The 23,894-nt window shown below is 36.9% G+C and overlaps 3 protein-coding genes across 5 annotated transcripts in view; 2 read left to right on the top strand and 1 right to left on the bottom strand.

The window, feature by feature from the left end:
* The window catches only part of LOC127437289 (E3 ubiquitin-protein ligase znrf1), a 44,838-nt gene extending 35,363 nt beyond the window's left edge, over window positions 1-9,475 (top strand). For 2 of the 3 annotated variants that reach the window (XM_051692132.1, XM_051692131.1), the window contains 3 exons: window positions 3,507-3,612; window positions 5,375-5,466; window positions 6,918-9,475. In XM_051692132.1, the coding sequence (XP_051548092.1) occupies window positions 3,507-3,612; window positions 5,375-5,432 (164 nt within the window). In that variant the 3' untranslated portion in view covers window positions 5,433-5,466; window positions 6,918-9,475. Of the gene's footprint in view, window positions 1-3,506; window positions 3,613-5,374; window positions 5,467-6,917 lie in introns of those variants that run through there. The other variant, XR_007896554.1, reaches the window with a different exon arrangement.
* A 1,590-nt stretch (window positions 9,476-11,065) lies between these two features.
* LOC127437288 (probable D-lactate dehydrogenase, mitochondrial) lies at window positions 11,066-20,366 on the bottom strand. Its single transcript, XM_051692130.1, has 11 exons — window positions 20,168-20,366; window positions 19,777-19,889; window positions 17,672-17,813; window positions 17,376-17,517; window positions 17,014-17,173; window positions 16,673-16,872; window positions 15,930-16,058; window positions 13,304-13,431; window positions 12,459-12,549; window positions 12,257-12,368; window positions 11,066-11,786 (listed from the first exon to the last, which is right to left on the bottom strand). Exons 1-11 carry the CDS (start codon window positions 20,258-20,260, stop codon window positions 11,621-11,623), a joined length of 1,476 nt encoding a protein of 491 aa, XP_051548090.1. The 5' UTR covers window positions 20,261-20,366; the 3' UTR covers window positions 11,066-11,620.
* The window catches only part of snrkb (SNF related kinase b), a 35,266-nt gene continuing 31,215 nt past the window's right edge, over window positions 19,844-23,894 (top strand). The window contains exon 1 of the mRNA XM_051692125.1: window positions 19,844-19,955. The gene's annotated coding sequence lies outside the window, so the exon portion shown is untranslated. The remainder of the gene's footprint in view (window positions 19,956-23,894) is intronic.

The following is a 23,894-nucleotide window of genomic DNA, read 5'->3' as shown; positions in this document are numbered from 1 at the left end:
AGATTATTTTTTCAAAAGAGTAATGCATGGAATAGCCTTCATCTCTCTAAAACAATAGACTTTAGGAGAAAATAGAATTTCAGGAGAAATGTGTTTCTTTTTGCCTATTTTTAAAACCAAAATTTGACTTGCAAGTGTAAAGCAACTTGTAAGAACTCAATACCTCAGCAAATGGGGAGGAAAACCCACTGTATTGTGATTTCTGCATGGTAGCTCAACCATTTTCAGTTGTTCTAATAATAAGAAAAATTTCCAAATTAGCACTTTAGAATGCTTGGTGAAAAGGAAGCATCAATATCTTTCAAGAACAAAAATGTTTTTGTGTTCTAAAAATGGAAGCGTATACACTATATATAATATAATTTTAATAAACTAACTTGTAACGTAATTACTTGAGTAGTTTTTCGGCAAACTACTTATTTACTCTTACTTGAGTCATAATATTTCTCAGTACTTCTACTTGTACTCAAGTGAATTATTTCTTCAGTAGCAGTACTTTTACTTAGGAAAAAAAAATCAGTACTCTTTCCACCACTGGAAATGGACAGTTTGATTTAATGAAATGAATCGAATTTACCAGCTCTAACACCGTTTTTGTATAAACACACCTGTCCATTCCCGTAAACAAGTGCAACTCCTCTGAGCTGCTGAAGTCATAGGCCCTAAGAGGATAACAAGCTCAAGTGCAGGATGGTGTGCACCCTGCTGTCGTCCAGAGATGTGTGAGGCGGAAAGGGCAGGCGTGTTTGTGTTTGCGGGGACCAGCATCTGGGGAGACGGGCTGGTGCCTGAGGATTTTTAGAGGGGGCAGAATATGGGGGCCTGTATTCCGTCAGCTCTGCTAAGCTGATTTGTATTTGGAGCATATGTCTCCTGTCTGTTTTCTATTCATTCCTCTCTTCATCTCTTGTTTTTTCCAGCTCACCCTATCTCTCTTTCACTGTCAATGTCTCCCCCTCCATCACACCCTCTCTGAATAGCAATCTAATCTCTTCTTCTCTCTGCCTATTCCTTCCACACAAATTGTTTTTTGTGTGTGTGTGTGTGTGTGTGTGTGTGTGGATTATATGAATTACATAGAAAATGTATGTAGTTTTCTTATTTTTATTTTATTTATTTTTTAAAATAAAAAATGCATTTCCGTTGACTGTATTACCTTATTTACATCTAAAAACAACTAGTTTCACAACTGTTACAACTCGCTTTTGGCACCACTCTGTGGACATTTCACCCGGAAACTGGAGCTCACACATGCTCATATGTTCAACAACACTTCCAGCTTCGGTCACTGGGGGCAGTGATTCGAATTTCGGTAAGCACTGATCGATTTCAACTGAAGAACTTTTGACCTGCTGTTGTTCACAGTGAGATCAGTCTGTACACTCGCATAAGAAAACGTCACATGAGTAGCCTAATAAAAGCTGTTTTATTTTACAGGGAGCGGGTTGCCGGCAATCCAACTGCTATCCAATACTTTTGCTCGCAGAATATATTAATCATGGCTAATGGAGTATAGTGCGTTTCTACAGTGGCATCGGTTACTGAAAACCTTTGCTTTTTCGTAACTAGGAATGAGGAGCAATATGCAAATTTACGTAAAATTACTAAGTGCACCTTTAATCTGGTATTTAGGAAAACAACCCAATTAGACAGAAAGGGGGCATCTGATTGACATGTAAAACACCTAACTACAGTTAGCTTTTTGTATATAACATTAAGAGACAGATAAATCATAAATTGATACCACAATAATAAACCAGTAAATTGTGGCATAGCTGTCTCTGTGAAACATTGTAAAGACAACAAAAATTACTTTAAAGTCTTGTTTTGTAGAAGCACACAAAACTCTTGAATATATTTCAAAGATTCTATGTCATGAACCATGCAAACTTTGGCAAATCCCAACATCTGAGGTCTGAGTGAATCCAGTTCATGCTCCTGAATTATGAATGCCCTTGATTTCCAGAATGTTGGTACTTACTATTTGCTGCCTAGCAGGGCAGCATGTGGTTGTATTTTAGTATGGTGCAGTTTCTAATAAAGTGCATCTTCATCATGGGCAGATGAACAACTTTTGGTACTATGTTATTTGGGATAAAAACTAAACCTATACTGAAATTTTTTTTTTAAAAATGTGTGTGTGTGTGTGTGTATATATATATATATATATATATATATATATATATATATATATATATATATATATATATATATATATAAAATATAATATTTATGCCCCATTAAAACTAACTACAACAGAACTAAAATTCAAAACAAAATACAAAATGAAACAAGTGAAATGTCATAATCCTGATACCAACAAACCTCAAAGTCCTTATTATAGCATTAAAGAGGAAACAATACAAATACATTTGTGATGCATCCTTTAAAACATATTTCAGGTGGTAACTTCAGCACTTCTTTAATGTGAAACTCATCCAGAAGCATTCTGGAAAGTGGGTTAACCCTCTATCAAGATCCTGTACTCAGCTGAACTCTTGTTATCCCATCATGATTCTCTAACCTTCTGTCAGTATTTACCACAGTCCTCACCTTTACACACACATAAACACATCCTCAAACACACATTAATGCACAGGTGTTTCCAGGGGAAGCTGTGAACGTTAAAGGATGTGGCCTGTTTCGCTTCCTGGCGCATTTCCTGTAAATACTTCACAAAGAAAACGGTCACTGGAAACTAAAACAAGCAGAGAATGACCGAATTTTCATTTCAGGGTGAACTATCCCTTTAAGTTTAGGGATTTGGTTAGGCAGGGTTCAGTAAATGTCATTATCTTATCATGAAAACCATTACATCTATGAGAGGTCCTCACAAATACAGCTTCTAAGTTCTATTTATTTGAGTCATTAAGCCGGTTTGGGCATGCAAGTCAGATCATGCTGTTGTTGACCTTAAGCTATTAGCAGATGGGGAGTTCACACCTCATTGTCTCTCTATCACACATACACACAGCAGTGCAACATCTAGTTATCCTAACCACTAGCCTGCCTCTCTTAACCAGCTATATTCTATAATGGATGAAGCATAAACTGCATTTCATATGCCTTTACTTCTCACCACTGCCCCCTGCTGGCAAACAAACCTCTCTGACTAATGTGTTGTGTGTTAAAGTAAATTTGCAATGCTATCGATCCTATCCAGAAAACAGACATAAGTTGAGATGTCGGAAGCACAAATGTACATATATGACTATTACAGACAAATGCCTCTTCAAACACAGCCTGAATTAACATGCTGTAGGATTTTTATATCTATTAGGCCAACTAGTAAATGCTGTACAGTCTATACCCATGTGTTGATTAATATAAAATCCAAGCGATGTGTGGTCAGATGTGCATGTATCAGCTTTTTTACAATGAACTTGGCTCATCCAGGCAGATTTAAGGTGACAAAACTATCTGTTTTATAAATAAAGGTGAATAAATCAACTGTATATAAAGGCATCTAAGGTTTATGTGATTCTGTGTATGTGTTTGTGTTTTAGATGATGTGTTGTCAAGAGATGCCGGAGAGTGTGTAATATGTCTCGAGGAGCTACAGCAAGGAGACACCATCGCTAGACTGCCGTGCCTCTGTATCTATCATAAAAGGTGAGCTGGACAACTACAAAGTTTCTCTGTACCACCCTATCAAATCATCATTCTCATAATTTTAATATGCCCTTTGAAAACTAAAAACATATTTGTGTCCAACCCCGGTCTGATCTGAAACATGACCAATGGTAAGGCATTTATAGTAACATTTTGTTGATCAATTGGTTTTAAGTAAAACCGCGTTAGGATTTTAAAAAGAATGTTTAGTTTTCTTTTCGCTTTGTTACTGCTTACGTAATTCAATTTGATGGAATTTTGTTATAAAATTGAAATGCGTAAATATTAAAGGTGCACTTAGAAATGTTTCCCCATTAAAGATTTACTCCTAAAGAAATGTATTGTAATTTTGAAAAGTATGTATAAAATCATGACCACTCACATGTGATGAGAACACTAGTTATATCAGTAACCTTATAAAAGCAGTTTTATTCTACATATGGCAGGGGCGCCCTCATGGGGGCTGCCATTTTAGAATCACATGACCAGCTGAATACTACTCGCTTAATCTCAGTAACCATCTTGTTATTGGACACTTTCACTCTTGATTTAAATTAATCATGGCTGATTGTGAATAGTGAATTTCTACAATGGCATCTGTAACAGAAAACTATTGATTTTAAATGATGCAGCATCCACACCACTAGATGTCACTGTAATGCTGCATTCACGTCGTGTCGAAATTACCGTAATTACAAGATGGCAACTCTGTGGTTCTTCTTGGAGCAGTTCTTGTCCTGGGAACTCAGAAGTTATCTGTTTCTATGACAACACTCATAACACCAAAATGGCTTTGTTGTTGATAACAGCAAAATATTTATCACTACTTTAATTCATTAATTCACCTCAATATGTTGTTGCAAAATGTTTAAGAACAAAGAAAGTGTTCCAGGTAATGATTGCATGATAAGGTGGCATATCAAACAGAAATATGTGTTCACTACCTTTAACTGTTGAGGCCTCTGCCATATTGGTTTTTTTCACATGATGTCATGACTGATAATTCAGAGCTTTCATAGAATTCCGAGATTTCAACTTGTAATTACAAGTTCTGCGAAGACGTGAATGCTTTTTACAAGCTGGAGTCTCATAATTATAGTAATTCTAACATGACATGAACGCACCATAAGTCCAAGATGACACGAACAAAAAATTACAGAGTGCACCTTTAAAAATGGGCTAAAACATTTTTAGAGTATAGAGATATATTAAACCTAAAATTGCTCTGATTTGCTGCAATTTTGTCATCTCAAGCAGTATTTTGCTTTGAGTGAGGACCGAAGAAATCACACTTGGACCACATTCACACTAATAATCCAGTTTTTGATTGAAAACTCTGTTTATCATTTATTCAGTTTCCACTATCTCATCATTTTCAAAGTATGCAGTTATAGAGAGTGTTTTCAAAACGGCCCGTTTTCATGGAGGAAACATTCTAGTTTAGATGAGATTAGAGTGGATGTGACCTTAAAAATCATAGCTTTTTAGGCAACGGTTTAGAACTGTTTCAGGCTATGCCCACATTAATCCGTTTAAGTTTGAAACCTCCGTTTTTAGTTTTCTAACGGCATCATTTTCCAAAGTATGCCATTATGGAGAGTCTTTTATAACATTTTCGTTGGAGGAAAACGCCATTCCAGTGTGGATGAGAACCGTAAATGTAGCCAAATCAATGCATTTTCAAACAAAACATATTAGTGTGAACGTGGCCTGAGATTCTGATATAAATTACATTTTAAAGTGAATCTTTTTTTTTTATTAGCTGTATAGACTCCTGGTTTGAGATCAACCGCTCCTGCCCTGAACATCCTTCAGACTGACCTCAATCAGCTACTTCAGCTACCACTGAGAAAGGTGAACACAAGCACACAAACATTCACCTACTTTTATGTCATGGAAATTTCTATATATGCATTTTTCTAGTTTTGCTCAAAAATATTTCAGAAACTAGATGTTGCTCTTTGTAAGTGCTTGTACTTGCCAACAAACCAGCGTTAAACATGCGCTTGTCTGTTTATGGTCTTGTACAGAGACATCTGTACACTCATAAGTATAATCATTTACATCTATTTATTTAAAAGATTCAACCAGGTCACACAGAATCACATTACTGGATGTACATTTTTGCAAAATGATTTTTACATGGCTCGCACATATCGCGGCAGTTACCTGGTGAAATAAACACTAAAGGTGCTAAAACAACAGATTTTATACCCTTTCACACAAATCACAAGTAAAACAGCAGAAGATCAGTTCATAAACACTTACTTTTCACTCTGTTACTCACACAATGTTATCTTATGACATCTAAACATTTTTACTATAGCACATGACTTGTAAGGCGATACATTTTAAAATTTGCACTACATAACTATATGTAGTAACTATATTCACAAGCTTAGAGCGCAGGCAAGACTGCATGGTATTTGCACTTGCAATGTGAATGATGGGAGTACGAGTCCAGAAGAGTGTACTTGTGAGCCAAAAGTGTCATACAAGTACCACAAAATGACGTAGTTGCTTCAGCAACTGCATTTTCATCTAATTTTCATGATCAGGCTGAAAAGATTGTTACCTGCCAATCAAACAAAAATTAGCCTTAGCCATATCTATAAAATGGTTTTTAAATGTCATGGAAAAGTAACAGTAATTAATTGGTCAAGTGTGGGGGTCCTGATGTTAATTCATCATATTTTGAATGTATCACATGCAAACACTTTGGAAAGCACCTCCTACAAAATAAACTTCCATCGTAATTCTTATGACCAGCTTTTATTGGAATCACACTTTTACACTTGTCCAGAGTGTTTTTAGACATATAGTAAATGTGAAAGTATCACCCGAAATGCCTAATTGAGGTAACATGACCTTGTGCTATTATGGAGGACCTTGAAATATCTACTCGATGCAAGTTCAAGTCAGGTCTCTTTCACAAATACTGTAGATGTGCAACTCAGTGGTGTAGCCAAGGGTGGGCATGGGCCCACCCAAATTAATCCCAGGCTCACCCAGAATATGAGAGAGAATTTTTTGACATCTAATATATATTTATAAAATAGTAAACAAAAAAAGAAATGCATAAATTCTGATTCCTGAAAGTGTGAAAGAACTGTTTGAATGCACCACCTTTCTATTGTTAAGGAAAATTTGGTAAAAAAAAAAAACAAAAAAAACAAATATTTGGGCAAAAATTTAGCCCATCCATTTTTATTGAGGCCCACTCAAAAGTAATTTCCTGGCTACACCCTGTAACTCTTATTTTTTTTTTCTTTGTCTATTTTTCTCTCTTTTCCTTCTCACTTTAGGGCAATTTATGGACCTAAACTGGAATATCCTGACACAAAAATAACCAAATAAAACCACCAACCAATTTGATCAAACCTATGGAAATGTGTCACCGCAAAACTGAACCAAATAAAAAGAGTCCATCCAGCCAACACTGTCATTACCACTTGCATCCTGGAATCTCCCACCTGCTGAATCTCCTAGAGACTGCTAAACTGCTTACCGGCCCCCAAGCCGACCATGAACACTGGATCTTTCTGGCTTTGGAAAACATCTAGTTTCTTGCCCCCCTCGACATACTCTATGTTCTTATAGACATGCTTGTTCAAGTCTGCATTCTGGCCAGATCCTATCTCCTAGTTTTTTTTTCAAATAGGAGAGGAATATGAGAAGGCGGGGCTTAAAAGGGCGGGGCAGCGGCAGCAAACAAGTAGGAAGTAGGCTATGCTTTGCGACCAATCCAGAGGCCATACCTGATGCTGATTAGATGGGTGTTGCTAAAGCTTTAAATCGTCCTTAAGGGGACTGTGGGTGTGGCAGGGGGCGGGGTTTGGGTGCAGGCACACACCTGATACATGGGTGGAGTTTGGTGTGTGTTTGAGTGTCGGTTCACTCTTTGGTGACGTGTTGGACAGCCAGTGGATGTAGATGTACTTATTCTGTGTGTGCATGTATGTGTGTGTGATCATGTGTCCACGGATGGGGTGAAATGTGAAAATTGTGTTTCCTGTTAGTGCCGGAGGCAGATGAAGACATCAGCATGTGTGTGTTGGGTTGGGGTTTAAAGGGATAGTTCATCCAAAGATGAAAATTTGGTCATTATTTATTCATCCTCATGTTGTTTCAAACCTGTATAACTTTCTTCTGTGGAACACAAAAAGTGAATTTCTTAAGAATATCCTGGCTGCTTTTTCCTGTATATTAACCTAATAAGCTTTAAAATGGCAAAAAAGCATAATAAAAGTGGTCCAAATTACTTAATCGCTATATTCTAAGTCTTCTGAAGTCATAAAATACCTTTGTGTGTGGAACAGTCTTACATTTAAGTCGTTATTCACAGAATCGGATCAGTCCAATTTGTGAACTAACTGTTTTTGTGAACTAGATCAACCGATTCATTAAAAAGATCTGACTCGAATGATTAATTCACAAATCTGACATCACTACTTCTCTCATGAACATGACAGGGAGAGCTAGAGCGGATGCTGAGATTTTCAGCGAATAACGACTTGAAGCTATCATGTGGTTTCAGAAGACTGTAGCGCACAAGTCGTTGGATCACTTTTATGATACTTGATGGTGCTTTTATGTCATTTTGGAGCTTGACAGTCCAAGTCCTCATTCACTTTTATTATACAGTATTTACATTTATTCATTTAGCAGACGCTTTTAACCAAAGCAACTTACAAATGAGTGAAGAGTGTCCCGGGATATTCCTCAAAAATTCACCTTTTGTGTTGCACTGAAGTAAGTAATTCATACGGGTTTGGACATAAAAGACTAAATTTTCATTTTCAGGTGAACTAGTCCTTTACCGTAAAAAAAAGGAGAGAAATATACTCTCGGTCAGTCTTTCAAATGTTTACAATTCACAATAGATGTCTTTCCCCCTATGGATTCAAACGAAAACAAGCTAATAGCTACTTTTCTTTTGTTTCATCTGCAAATTTTGGGGAGATATTATGAAACACTGACCATAATATTCAGACAATTTCCCTGTAAAAGCCTTGAGTATGTATTTGGTGTGTGTGTATGTGTGTGATTTCAAAAGCTTCTGTCCATCTTCCCATGTTTTCTGTATGTGACCAGCTTTTGTCTGGTAAAGCTAATGTTGCTTCACTACTGTATGTAATGCCCAGATGTACTGGTGTGAATCTATTAGAATGATCATTTCTATGATCTACATTTACTTCTTATTTTTGAAGATGTGTGAGAAACCTAAAAAAAAAAAAAAAAAAAAAAAAAAACCAACAACAACTATTTAACCTTCAGGATGCCTCTGTCTACTGTATAAACAGCAAGCACTGTTAGAAAATAATGTTGCTGAAATAGTTAAAAAAAAAAAAAAAAAAAAAAGAGAGAGAAAGAGAAATAAAAACAAACAAAAATGAAAGGAGTAAAATGAAAAAATATCCTCAAGGAAAAAATTTGACAACCTATTAATTTTTTGGTTGGGTAGAAATAGAGCATTTCTGAAAGGTTTTTTTTTTTTCTTTGTGCCTAAATGAGGGCAAACAAACGCCATCCATCAAAACAATGGATAACAATTTCGCCTTGCCATGTAAAATAAATGAATGTTGGAAAGTGTAGTATCATTTGGTGCAGCTTCGTCTGCAGAAGTGACTCGGCACCCTCAAAACCCATCCTTTTCATTATTTTTGCTTTTGTTCATTTAATTTTTGTCTGTTCTTTTGTATGTTTTTCTTTTTTAAGGATGTGAATGGATGCCTGTTTTTAGGAGGTACAAACTAATTGTCTGATGATTTTGATGTGCAATCTGTGGGACGAGTAATAATGATGATGATCATACATATAATTAAAAAAGATGATATAAAACAAACCTTTTCTGGCCTTTATCCACTGCAAAACACACTGTAAAGTGACAAGTGGTTTTAGATTTCAGGACGGACTGAGCTGAAATAATTTCATGATTCATTCACATATACTGTAGATAGTACAGCCATACAATGTACACTCACTTTTATCAACATCAAGAGTTAATTAGAGTTAGGGTTAAAATTGATTATAAGTTTATGAGAGAAAGTGTATATCAATATACCTGTAGATCCTGTAACTGGTAACCATGTTTTTCACCATTTTTAATCAACATTTTGCTTTCAAATGTTCACTTTAAATGGTCCTACAGTGTAACAAGTATTCTATTTAGTCTCTCAATGAATATGAGGTCATAAAATATGCTGCGTCATAATTATAAAATAATTTAAATGTTGTTTTAGTTTTAGATGGAGTTTTCAGATTGCATTTCACACAGCAGGACACATCAATTTCCCAAAAATGTCAATTAATTTTAAATAATCATTTTAAATAAAATAATTTTTAAAAGATTAATGAAAAAATATGTGCTTTCAAAATAACAAGTGACTAAACAATGATACGTATTATAACTTTTTATTGTCTGTATTACAATTAGCTTATCAATCTTCACAGATTATGCTCTTCAGCACCAAATATAATAATATACTGCAAATAAATTCACATATTTAGAGGGAAAGTGAAAAGACCACATTAAATCATATTTGTCAAGGCACAATGAATCCTCATTAATTCATACTTTTGAAATGGTTTCAAATTATTAACATTTTTAAATTACAACTGTAGAAGCCGACTAAAAGAACATAACATTGTCCTTTATAAAAACAAAATCATTGTTTTCCAGTGTACCCCATACATTAATAGTGTATTCACAATAATACTTAATTAGTACTCCTGGTTGATCATACAAAGAGCCAGAAAAATCATATTTTGTGAAAGTGCTTTTCTCAAAAATATGATTTTAATTGCACAGATTTAGAAAATCTGCCTGTGAAAGTGAAAAGATTCAATGCTTTAAATCGTTACCATTCTTAAAACTGCAGTGTGTAATTTATGTGCCTTGAAGGGTTAGTTCACCCAGGAATGACAATTCTCACCTCATTTACTCACCCTCCTGCCATCCCAGATGTTTATGACTTACTTTCATCTGCTGAACACAAACAAAGTTTTTTAGAAGAATTTTTCAGCTCGGTAGGTCCATACAATGCAAGTGAATGGGTGCCAAAATACTGAAGCTTCAAAATCCACAAAAGAGCAACATAAAAGTACTCCAGACGTCTCTGGTGGTTAAATCCATGTCTTCAGAAGCGATATGATAGGTGTGGGTGAGAAACAGATCAATATTTAAGTCATTATTAACTATAAATTCTCCTCCCTGCTCAGTTCATCTCCCTGCTCAGTTCACATTCTCCTTCTTCTGTTTTTGGTGATTCACATTCTTTGTGCATATCACCACCTACTGGGCAGGGAGGAGAATTTATGATAAAAAATGACTTAAATATTGATCTGTTTCTCACCCACACATATCATATCATGTCTGAACACATGGATTTAACCACTGGAGTCATATGGATTACTTTTATGCTCCCTTTATGTGGATTTTTGGAGCTTCAAAAATTTGGCACCCATTCACTTGCATTGTGAGGACCAACAGAGCTGAAATATTAGTCTAAAAATCTTCATTTGTGTTCTGCAGTAGAAAGAAAGTCACATACATCTGGGATGCCAGGAGGGTGAGTAAATCATGAAAGAATTTTCATTTTTGAGTGAACTATTTCTTTAAAAGGTATAAACAGAATTGCTAACATATTGACAATTTTTGAAGAGTTGACCAAAAATGCCTTCCATCTGCCATTGATGGGACAAACAGGTAGTCCTGCCCCAAATTCACACTATTGTTTGTGCCAAAGCAGCAATGTTGGACCGCTAAAACAAACAAAACAATGTTAAAGCAAAAAAAAGGCACAGCGATTATACTCTTTGGGGGAATCAACCTATGAATGGCTAACTTATAATTGTCTTTACACATTAAAATTGTAATTACATCGGAAAAAATTTACACACAACACCTTCAATACCTACAAAAACACCAATTCTCCTGACCTCTAGTGAGCAGAATGTGTAGTGTTGAGAACCTGCTTTAGTGTACCGTGCTGGCTTTTTGTTGCAATTATAACACTTTCCCAGGATTCATGAGGTTTTTGGGGTCCAGAGTGGCTTTGAGGCCCTGCATGATCTCTATGGCCAAGGGTCCAACCTCTTCCCTGAGAAGGGCCCGCTTTCCTAGTCCCACTCCATGTTCACCGGTACAAGTTCCATCCATCGCTAGCGCCCTTCTGTACAAGGAAATTAACAAGAAGGAGAGGAAAAGAGCGTTTAGAGGGCATGACAGAACTGATTAATACACATCTTCATGGAGCTTTGATCGTACATACATCACATGAAATGCAATTGTCAAAACCCCCGGCAATATATTGCATTGTTGTTTTCAAATGCTGTACTGTGCACTCGGGCTCATAACATATAAACATTAACTCATTAATTACAAGAAACCAAGAATCAGCAACTTAAGGAGTGACACTGAAGAGAGAAATTGGAAGGGCAAAAAAGTCAAATCACTGAATGTTTCTGGCATGGTCTCGATTGTGGTGAGGCATGGTAACCATGAAATTGCCTGTTTCAAAGCCAGACACCAGACCTTCCAAACCCATCATACAGTCCATTTGTCAAAAGTATTTCAAATGCCATATGAAACAGAAAAATAATACTGGTATACAACATACTGATATTAAAAATACTTAAGTACCTGGCCAGTCTGTCTGTGAAGGAGTGAACCCTTTGCACCTCATCTGGGTCATTGGGATCCAGCACCATTATACAATGAAAGTTCCCATCACCCACATGACCTGCAATCGGACCTTGTAGAGGAAAACACCTAACCATATCATATCAGCAGTTAAAAAAAAAGGTTCATAACACAAAATCAGAAAATCATAAACATAAAGTACCAGTAAGATTGTTGCTAATCATATCTTCCTTTGTTTCTACTATTATCTGAGGTAGTTGAGAAATAGGTACACAGACATCTGTAGAATATGCCTGCAAGAAAATCAACACAATATTAAGTTCTTACATATTTAAATATAAAAAATTACTAAAAGTCACTTAACAGACTCCAGCCAGGTCTCCTAAGCAACCAAATTGGCTCGGTTGCTAGGGAGGATAGAGTCACATGGGGTAACCTCCTCGTGGTCGCTATAATGTGGTTCGTTCTCGGTGGGGCGCGTGGTGAGTTTACCATGGTTGCCGCGGTGGATGGCGTGAAGCCTCCACACGCGCTATGTCTCCGTGGCAACGCGCTCAACAAGCCACGTGATAAGATGCGTGGGTTGACGGTCTCAGACGCGGAGGCAACTGGGATTCATCCTCCGCCACCCGGACGGAGTTGAATCACTACGCGACCACGAAGACTTAAAAGCACATTGGGAATTGGGCATTCCAGATTGGGAGAAAAATTCCCCCCTAAAAAAATAAAAGTCACTTAACAAGTATGCCTACTCTCAAAATCATCCACATACTGTAGGTACAAACTGCATGAATGAAATAAGAAATCAAATCTTAGAAATGTGCAACAAAACACAATATTGCAGCAAAAAAAAATTTTTTTTTTAAATGTATTGTTGGGAGAATGAGAGCATGTGATCACCCTTCCATTAAAAAAGTAGCCAATATCCAAAAATGATTTACATCTGATAAAAAAGGGCTTATTTTCTGAAGTTGCTCTAAAGTATACAATGTGTTCTTGGAGTTATGAGCAGATAAACGGCAGAATCATATGTGTGAACATTCTCACCTTACATCCAGGCCTTAGGGCCAGGGCAGCGTACCAGGCATCATGACGTGCTTTCCACAGTCTGGCACGCATCTCCTCATCCTCCGCCCAGGCAAAGTCGGAGCCTCCATTCTCCCGTGTGATCTCCTCTGTGTACAAAGCACACCTGAATTAGAAATCCCCTCCTTGCTTGCTTGTCTCCAGAAAGTGGCACACACATACATATACTGTAGATGGCCATGATTTCCAGATGATGCACACCTAACATAGATGGTTCTGCAACATACATGTGCTAAGTATGCACCCCAATTATGAGGAATAAAAAACCTTCATAAAGCATTCTTCACAGTTTTGTAGTGCAGGGGTTTTCAAACTGGCATCAAGGGACCCCCAGGGGGAAAGCAGGGGGTGCTAGGAGGTCCGTGGAACATTTAAAAAAAAAAAAAAAAAAAAAAAAAAAAAGGCCTGGGTAGCTCAGTGGTAAAAGACACTGGCTATCACCCCTGGAGTTTGCTAGCTTGCTAGTTTGAATCCCAGGGCGTGCTGAGTGACTCCAGCCAGGTCTCCTAAGCAACCAAATTGGCCCAGTTGCTGGGGAGGGTAGAGTCACATGGGGTAACCTCCTCATGGTCACTATAATGGTTAGTTCTCGGTGGGGCGTGTGGCGAGTTGAGCGTGGATGGCGTGAAGCCTCCACGCGCGCCATGTCTCCATGACAACGCGTTCAACAAGCCACGTGATAAGATGCGCGAGTTGGTGGTCACAGACGCGGAGGCAGCTAGGATTCGTCCTCCATCACCCAGATTGAGGTGAATCACTACATGACCACGAGGACTTAAAAGCACATTGGGAATTTGACATTCCAAACTGGGTGAAAAAGAGGAAAAATAAAAAAATAAAAAGTGAGCATTTATCACATTTGAGACTAATATGGTTTCATTTGGTTTTCGAAAGACAGCAAACACATTTCATTTAAACTGAAGATGTTTTTCTTCAACCAAGTCCAAACATACCAAGTTACCAACTGTAACTCCTCCTAGAGCTTTCAAGCTACAGTACACCAAACTTGACGCAGACCTTCAGACTCTTCTGACTCACCTTGCTATATCTCTTCTAATAGACTTTATTCACAGCAGCGCCATCTTTGATTTTTAATAGGAATGACAATGAGGCTGTGAGGGACAGACTTTTGGATGGTTCCGTGACAAAACACTGAAAAACATCTTTCCAAGAACATTCAGTAGACAAAAAACTCCAGACAACAAGAGTTGTGGAAAATCAGATGGGATACAACTGTGTGCCATTAAAGAGATGGTAAGTCTAACCCTCATAGCCTCGTTTTCATTCCCATTAAAAATGAAATACGGTGTTTTTGTGAATAAGGTCCATCCACAGTTTTCCTGACTGGCCAGCGCCATGATTATTCTATTTGCCTGTTTTGTATTTCTGGTCTCGAGACGCCAAGTAAAAACTGCCAAAACAAGCAATCCAGAGGAGAACAACACTTAAGTGTTACTTGGTGTAAAAATGAATTACATGCTCAACTTGTGCCATTGTTGGCTGTCATAACAACTCAGAATAATTAATGATATCAATGTAATTAACCTCGGACCATTGCTTCATTTCATCTACACACTAAGGTGAGGCACCGTCTATAAAAATACGGTCATCTGAACTCTGTGAAATATCGGAATGTTTTTTGACAATTTTTACAAATGTAATACCTTAAACATAACATTACCCGCTAAGACTATACGCCGATGCGAGTGAAAATATTGGAGACTGGAATTTGAAAACAATCGAATTAAGGAACACTTCCGCGTTCAGGAAAAAGGTGGATTGATCGGAATAATGGTTTCCGCACAGCCAACTATCTATCTGTCTGTCTGTCTGTCCGTCCATCTCATTCAGTCAAAGGCTTTGTTAAGTTAACATCAAAGTTTGTCTTACTATTTTTCTCACACACTATACTGTAAAGGGCTTTTATACATAAAAACGTATTGTTGCCTTTTTATTTTATTTTGCTGTATGGGAGTCCCTTGCAAGCTGATCATCATATTTGTGGTCCTTGGCATTAAAAAGATTGAAAACCCCTGCTGCAGTGCATACTACATATACAGTGCATACTAGATTTGCAATGGGTTTTAAATACTATGGCTATGTTCAGAATAACATACTAAAACACTACTCTTTTTCTGCAATAGACAGCATGTATACTGTGCACAATGTGCAAATGTTTCTGTATGCATCCATTTTTTTCTGAATCCAAAATGTGCAACAATACAATGCACTTGACTTGACCTTTAATTTCCAGTGTAACAAATGAACTGGAATCAGCCATGATTTTGTGATACTGATCTGACTGCCAAGACATTTTCCACAAAACTGTGGTATTTTCAAAAAGATAACTGAATGTCACTTGATAAAATACAAATGCATCGAATGCATACTAATTATTTTTTTTTAAATTCTGTGCACAGTATTCTGTGCAGTATGCAATTTTATTATCCGGGAACAGTGTACACTATCTAGTGTACTAGAACTAGTATACATTTCCTATTACACATGAAAATTGCTTTAGTAGAATACAGATATTGTAAGTTTCTTTTTAGGCCCCAAAAATGCTTTTTATATTATCCACATATACCTGTGATGGACACTTGCTCCTCCATACTCTTGGAGCTTCCATGGAACTCGAGAAAGAGAGTGGGTGCTACAGCGTAAGACAGGTTGTTGAAGCGATTGCAGGCGTTTATCATCACATCGTCCAAAAACTCTGGAATGTAACATATCAGCAACGATGAAGATGTATGAGGCCTTTGTGGGTAGAAAGCTCTGACTTAAAAATCAATGGCTCAGTGCTGCCTCGATTTAAAAATCTAAGAGACCCGTCATGCCTGGTTACACATAAATTGGATGGGGCTACTGGTGGAATACTTTCCCTGAGTGGACTGCAAAAGAAAAAACATGTTGTGGTTCTGAGAAGTAAGCAATTAATTAAACCCTTGACTGTACTCAGTGTTGACTATGCATAAGGACAATGATGCCTTCTGAATTAATGTTTATGATATTGCAAGAGGCTTCAATGAATAGATTACAATAAAATGAATAGCTGAGTCAGACCATGCAAGTAGATTCAAGATTAGTACCACAGTCCTTGATTTTTCAGTTCATAACACAAAAGACCCATGATTATAGGAACAGTTCATCCAAAAATGAAAATTCGGACACAATTTACTCACCCTCAAGTAGTTTTGAACCCTTATATTGTTTTTTAACCGGATACAACTAACGTTTTTTGGGTGAACTATACTTTAAGAGCACTTTTGTTAAAAGTGAATGTGATCATGTGCTTCAACCTTTATTTTCTTTCAATAAGCTCTCACTTACCTATTCGTGCAATGGGCACTCCAGCCTGTAGGATCTGAACCGTGCTGTCCACTGCTGATTGGACGGATGGAAACGAACAGACAGCTGACACCATGCTCTCAGGAATACCAAATAAACGAAGTGTGGCTTTGGTAATAATACCCAAAGTTCCCTCTGAGCCCACAAATAGGTTTGTCAGGTTGTAACCCGCTGATGTCTTTCTGAAACAGCATTGCATTGTGAAAATAAACATGTTCTTTTTTTAAACACTGTTACTTACAGTATTAGTCAATAGAAGGTTAACTTCAATTTACTAAGCCTCTTTCAGTGTAGTTGTATTGTTTATTGTAGAACCGTGATACCTCGGACGACGCCCCTTTCCAGCTGTATGGAGGACTGTCCCATCTGCAAGCACCACCTCTAGGTTCATGACATTTTCGCGCATTGTGCCGTAGCGAACTGCATTGGTGCCTGATGCACTAGTTGCAGCCATGCCGCAGAGAGATGCATCAGCGCCTGGATCTGTGGATACCACAAATGGCTCTCATTTGTCAAAAGTCCCTTTCAGTTTCAATAATTTCTAGACATACGTATAATACACTGCCAAGTGTTGAAATGTAAATTAGTCTTAACTATCAGCTTCCAAGTTAATTGCATTCAGGAACCAAAGCTTATGAGACCAACTATGATATTTGCACCCCTAATTCTCAAGGATTGTACTGACCGACCGGAAACCAGAGGCCAGTGTCACGCAGGTATGCGTTCAAGGATTTGCGTGTCACGCCTGACTCCACAGTCACATCAAAGTCCTCCTGGTGGAGATCCAGCACCTGGTCCATCTTCCTCAGACTAAAACACACTCCACCCTAACAAACACACACAGTTCTGTCATATGGAAATTTGCTCCATCCATATACTGTATTTGTATGCAAAAGATAGGGAATTCCATCTTTCTTTTTCCTTTGTGCTTTTAATGAACACTTTTTAGGCCCTAACCCTAACACAGTCTGTTGCATTTACTTTCAAAGCACCAACTCCTCCCTCCAGGCCCGTCCCAGTGCCAAAGGGGATTATAGGTAATCGATGGTGGTGACAAATTTTGGCAAGAGCACTGACCTCATCCACGGACCGTGGAAAGACCACCACATCTGGTGGTTGGCATCTGACATGGCAAAAAATCACAAGGAATAAGAAAACCGAAACAATTAACAGCTTAAATACTGTTGGTTAGTTGATGACATAGTGTATATAGATTGATTTTACTGAAGAGGTTCACTTTTTAAATTGATAAGTGTAGTACAATTCAAACATTAATAGTAGATAAAACACTTGAATAATCATATTAAAATATACTGGTAACTGGTGGTGACTGAGGAGAGTCCCCTGTTCTCCATGAAAAAGCGCTTTGAGTGTAGTGTCAGAAAAGCACTATAAGTGAAAAATGTATGCATTCATTCATTCATTTATTAATTCAAAATTTGTGATTACAAGTGTTGTTTATCTTTATCAAAGCAAGTAATATTTTGGTTTTAAATGTTTAATCGTATAACATAATATCAACATGAAAATAGAACATTACGACTCTTGCTCGGAGTATCTCCCAGTCAGGATCACTGGGAGATTGTTTTGCAGTGTCAAAATAATTTTGGGACCACTGTATCAATCAATAGATAAATTGTTTTCAAAAACGTCTGACCTTATTGAACTAAATCCTCAACCATATATATCCATATAATTAATTAATAATATTCTTTACCGGGGGCCTGGTAAACAAATTTTGCTAAAAATAATTTAGAGATTATGGACATATTTCTTGTTTTCTGAAGAAAATGGGTTTTCTAAACTCCGTAAATTATCATATGGTTTGCCATGCACACTTACTAGGCCATCTCATAATGTTGAGGGGGAGTCTAGCCCACGGCCTCAGAAGGACTGGTCTAGAAAGGACACAGCCTAACTAGAGAAGCACCCACTGTTATGTAGAACAACAGCAAACAATGCTATGTGAAATCAGGGTTAGGGAGTAACAGAATACATGTAACGGGATTACATATTTAAAATACAAAATATAAGTAACTGTATTCCACTACAGTAACAATTTAAATCATTGGTAATTAGAATACAGTTACATTCAAAAAGTATTTTGATTACTGAAGAGATTACTTTGCATTTTATTGTAATTTGTTTCATTTAATATTTAGTCCTTTTAGATGGAAAACATTTAGACATATAAATGATGCGATCCAAAGTGCATTTGAACAGCAGTGAAACACTTTCTTATGATGTGTTACATTCATACGAGCAGACAGAGAAGTAAGTTCAAAGTAAGTTTGGAGCAGAAGAAATAGAAATAAACCTTGTGTAAATTGTCAGCTTTACGCTAAGCTAAAATGCTATTTCTAGCCCATTTTACATGCACGTCACCAGGCACGATCATATTTTTTTTATCAAGAAAATTCACGTTAGATCATAATTTCTTTTTTTCTAGTAAGACCTTTGATATTATGGCAAAAATCGTATTCTTGATAATAATTTTTGCATTGTTTTCCTGTAAAAATATCTAAAAATCCTTAAAACAAGATCAGTTTGATTTGTCTTCTTTTAGAAACAACACTGCATAAGATATTTAGGTTTTTCAGAGCATGTATTTTTAACATGTGTATTTTGTCTCACTGTACTGGCAGAGTTTTTACAGTCAAAACAAGTGAAAAAAATCTACCAGTGCTGAAGAAGTAATCCAAAGTATTTAGAATACGTTACTGACCTTGAGTAATCTAACAGTGGGAACAGTGTAGTGGTATACATTTCAAAAATAACCCTCCCAACCCTGGTTATACTAAGTTATGTAGCTCTTTGTAAGACTGATCAAAAAGTCCATCTTTATTTTAACAGCTACAAATACATTTCTAAATAAAGGCAACTAAATATGGGTACTATTAAAAAGATGAAGAAGGCTAAAAGTTTTTCTGACACCCAAGACACAGACGAGACTCGGTACTGTAAAGTTTAGTAGGCAGAACGCTAGAACGTTGAGTGACACGTTCAGTGAGAAAAGTGATGCAACAGTCATATTATAATTGAGCCCATCGGTACTTGTCTGAACAGCAATGGCATTCGAATCTCACCTGTGCACTGACTCGTCTCTTCCGTGCTGTTCCCTGACAGTCAACCCCAGAGACACGCCTTCATCTCCGCTCACCGCGCGGAACGCTGATATGACCCGCTCAAGCTCTCCAGTCTATGGTGACCACGATCGTGCAAAGCAAGAAATATAAAGTTTACATGCATGACTCGCTGGTGACAGGTGAGTGTATGCATTTATTTTATTTTTTCCTTTTAATTACATTTGTTCAACAGTTTATTTTAACGCATCCGCATTATACTGAAATAATAAAAAAATGCTTTAACTTTTATACTTTGCCTATTAAACGGCAATGCATTGGTGATCCCATTTAAAGTCTATTTATAAGATCAGAAAATTATGTAACATTTAACACGGATGATCCAGGCGCTTACTTGAGCAGAGTAATATCTCCTGCACCTCCAACAATTAAACGTTAGCCATGGAGAATTAAAACGTAGCGCTTGTCTGAACAAAACAGAGGTCATTTCGACGATCTAGAATAATCGTGCTGAAATAAACAAGCTTTCTTACATAAAGCTAAGTTTATTTAAATATCCTTCCGGATCAACGTAACGGCGACACGCCTACTCTGAACTTCAAGTCCCGCCCACTCATTTACAAATTCTACTATGGTGTAGGCTTTTGTATGAATATTAATTACGTAATGTGATGCTCCCCCAAAAGGCTTTTGTTATTGGCTGAAAGGCCAACGATTGCGTGCCTTATGAATATTAATTAGGTTTCATGACTGGATGCTTCAAGGTTACAAAGCAACGTCAACACGAGTTTGTTGAATTGAATTAATATTCATGAGCTGAACCTTTTCTATTGTAGGATTCGCAATGGAAAAAATATAATTTTGCATACCAAATATGAGGGAAATTTACACTGTGTGAAATCACATTCTCCTAAAATTAAGACCCTGAAGATGTTTTTCCCTTTTTGTATTTACTGTAATAACCACTCTGTCATTCACTGAGAACTTCATTCTATTTTGTTTATTATTGGGATATATTAGAGAATAAGTTTATTTTCCGATCTCTGTTCCAGTATGTTTGATAAAGTGTCATTACATGACTAAACAAGGGGACATTACTACAACAACAAACCAAAAAATTGCAGTCTATGGTCATTATTACAGAACAGACCAAAAGATGGCGACATTACATCGCAAAGCTAATCGGTTGTTTTGGCCTGCATTTCGATAGACAGATTAGTCTTTGAAAACTACTTAGGTCATTGTGTAAAATAATTTAAAACTAATGCATATTGCTTTATAACTTTGTAATTGCTCACAATTTACCCGACCATTATCCTTCCATTGTTAAAAACAGTGACTCTCTGGTATTATGTCCCTGTTTTGCAATTCAGGTTGTAAAAGCTTGCAATCCACTGGTGTATCATTTCATGTTCTGAAACTTCAGAAGAAAATAAATGTTGACTGCATTTTTAACAGGCACACTTGCTTGCCCAATAAAATGGACAGAAATAGGCCAAACATAAGTTAATGTGATTCTTTGAACATGCATGTAGGCAGATTAAGGTAATACAAACTCAGAATGACCGTACCCACATCATGCAATTGTGCGATTGTAGCAGTAGGCCTACATCTCAATGTAGAAATGAACCCCCAGGTACTGTGTTTCTCTAACACAAGTAAATCAGTTCATTGGTTGACATTTAATTGTGACCTTTATTAGATTATCAGCTTATTGGAGATTTTTAAGAATGTACAAATGAATATAGCCTCATATGCAACTCTAGATAAAGATCCAGTGGGCTTTGCAACCTGCGTAGTTCGAGCTGACAAGTTACGGCATTGGTTCCCATAGTAACCAATGTGTTCTCCGCCATGTACAAACGTCATTTGTTTCCCATGGGGAGAGTCTGTCTTTGTCTGCTCTTAATAGTTACATTGTGTCCATGTTGACTATGAAAGCATACAATCATTAAAACAAAGTCCAACTTGATCATTGCCAAGCCTGTTTCTAATAAAAACCCACCCACAGACAGAGGTGAGTGTGCTTTGACGTACCAAATATTATCACCATTTACTCACCCTCATGTTGTTTTAAATTCATATGACTTTCCTTCTTTCGTGGAACAAAAAAGGAAATGTTAGACAGAATGTTAGCCTCAGTCACCATTCACTTTTATTGTATGGAGAAAAGATGCAATGAATGATTGCTGAATGGTGACTGAGGCTAACATCTGCTTAACATCTACTTTTGTGTTCCAGAAAAAAGAAAACCATACAGGTTTTGAACAACATGAGGGTGAGTTAAAGTTGACAATTTTCATTTTGGGGTGAACTATCCCTTTACGTAATAGACAATTCAAGTATATTACTTGCCTTATAAAATTATTAAGGTGTATTAATGGACAAGCTTGTGTTTGTCAGTGTTTATAAGTGTGTGATTGTTTGGATAAATGAGAGAGACTTGCATAGAGGTGAAGAGAAAGACAGACAAAGGCATTTCACATTTGGCGAGATGATGTATTTTGATGACATCACTGTCTCCTTGGCTCTAGTGTTTTGAAACAGGATGTCAGTCAGCCAGCACTGTTGCTGTGTGTGTGTGTGTGTGTGTTGGGTGGGGGGGGGGGCATTTTTTTATGTTACACACTGGTAATTACAAGGGTATTATGCTATAAATGTGGTATATGAGTACATTTCTAGTGTCCCCATAATTCAAATTGCTTAAACATACTAAACAATATATATTTTTTTTTAAATGTAAAAATGCAGAAAGTTTTTTGTGAGGGTTAGGTTTAGGGGTAGGGTTAGGGTTAGGGGATAGAATCTATAGTTCATACAGTATAAAAATCATTATGTCTATGGAGAGTCCTCGTAATAAAAGCCGCACCAACGTGTGTGTGTCCGGAATTTTGATCAATTGCTCCTGTGTTCTGGAATGTTAAGAAAAGGGTTGCCACACGTCAATCCCTACGGGATCATCCTGTATTTAATGATGAAATGATGTCCTGCGATTTGTCCTGTTTTTAAGCCTGGTCAGATGGCATCATGGTGAAATCATTCCAGATCGCTAATTTAACATTGATATAAGTTGGAAATTTTGCCTAGGGTGGGTAAGGAACTGCCTGAAAAGTCCACACATTGTGCTGAAAATGTGTTCAATAAGATGTACAAAATTACACAGATCAAACAATGTATGAATATAATCACTGAGTCATAAAGACAGGAAATACAGGTGAAGGAAAAAAATCATAGAAATCATCATTTTTAAAAATACTTATAAACGAACCAAAATGTATACCTAAAGAAGATAAATAAGATAAATAATCAAATATATATATACACTGGTGGCCAAAAGTTTGGAATAATGTACAGATTTTGCTGTTTCAGGAGGAAAATGGTACTTTATTTTACCAAAGTGGCATTCAGCTGATCACAAAGTATAGTCAGGACATTACTGATGTAAAAACAACAACACCATCACTATTTGAAAATTTTTTGATCAAATCTAGACAGGCCCCATTTCCAGCAGCCATCACTCCAACACCTTATCCTTGAGTAATCATGCTAAATTGCTAATTTGGTAATAGAAAATCACTTGCCATAATATCAAACACAGCTGAAAGCTATTTGGATCATTAAATGAAGCTTAACATTGTCTTTGTGTTTGTTTTTGAGTTGCCACAGTATGCAATAGACTGGCATGTCTTAAGGTCAATATTAGGTCAAAAATGGCAAAAAAGAAAGAGCTTTCTCTAGAAACTCATCAGTCAATCATTGTTTTGAGGAATGAAGGCTATACAGTGCTTGAAATTGCCAAAAAACTGAAGATTTCATACAAAGGTGTACACAACAGTCTTCAAAGACAAAGGACAACTGGCTCTAACAAGGACAGAAAGAGATGTGGAAGGCCAGATGTACAACTAAACAAGAGGATAAGTACATCAGAGACTCTAGTTTGAGAAATAGATGCTTCACATGTCCTCAGCTGACAGCTTCATTGAATTCTACCCGCTCAACACCAGTTTCATGTACAACAGTAAAGAGAAGACTCAGGGGTGCAGGCCTTATGGGAATAATTGCAAAGAAAAAGCCACTTTTGAAACAGAAAAACAAAAAGAAAAGGTTAGAGTGGGCAAAGA

Source organism: Myxocyprinus asiaticus, chromosome 48, assembly GCF_019703515.2.
Source record: "Myxocyprinus asiaticus isolate MX2 ecotype Aquarium Trade chromosome 48, UBuf_Myxa_2, whole genome shotgun sequence".
Taxonomy (NCBI): domain Eukaryota; kingdom Metazoa; phylum Chordata; class Actinopteri; order Cypriniformes; family Catostomidae; genus Myxocyprinus; species Myxocyprinus asiaticus.
This window is presented reverse-complemented; position numbering and strand designations above follow the sequence as displayed.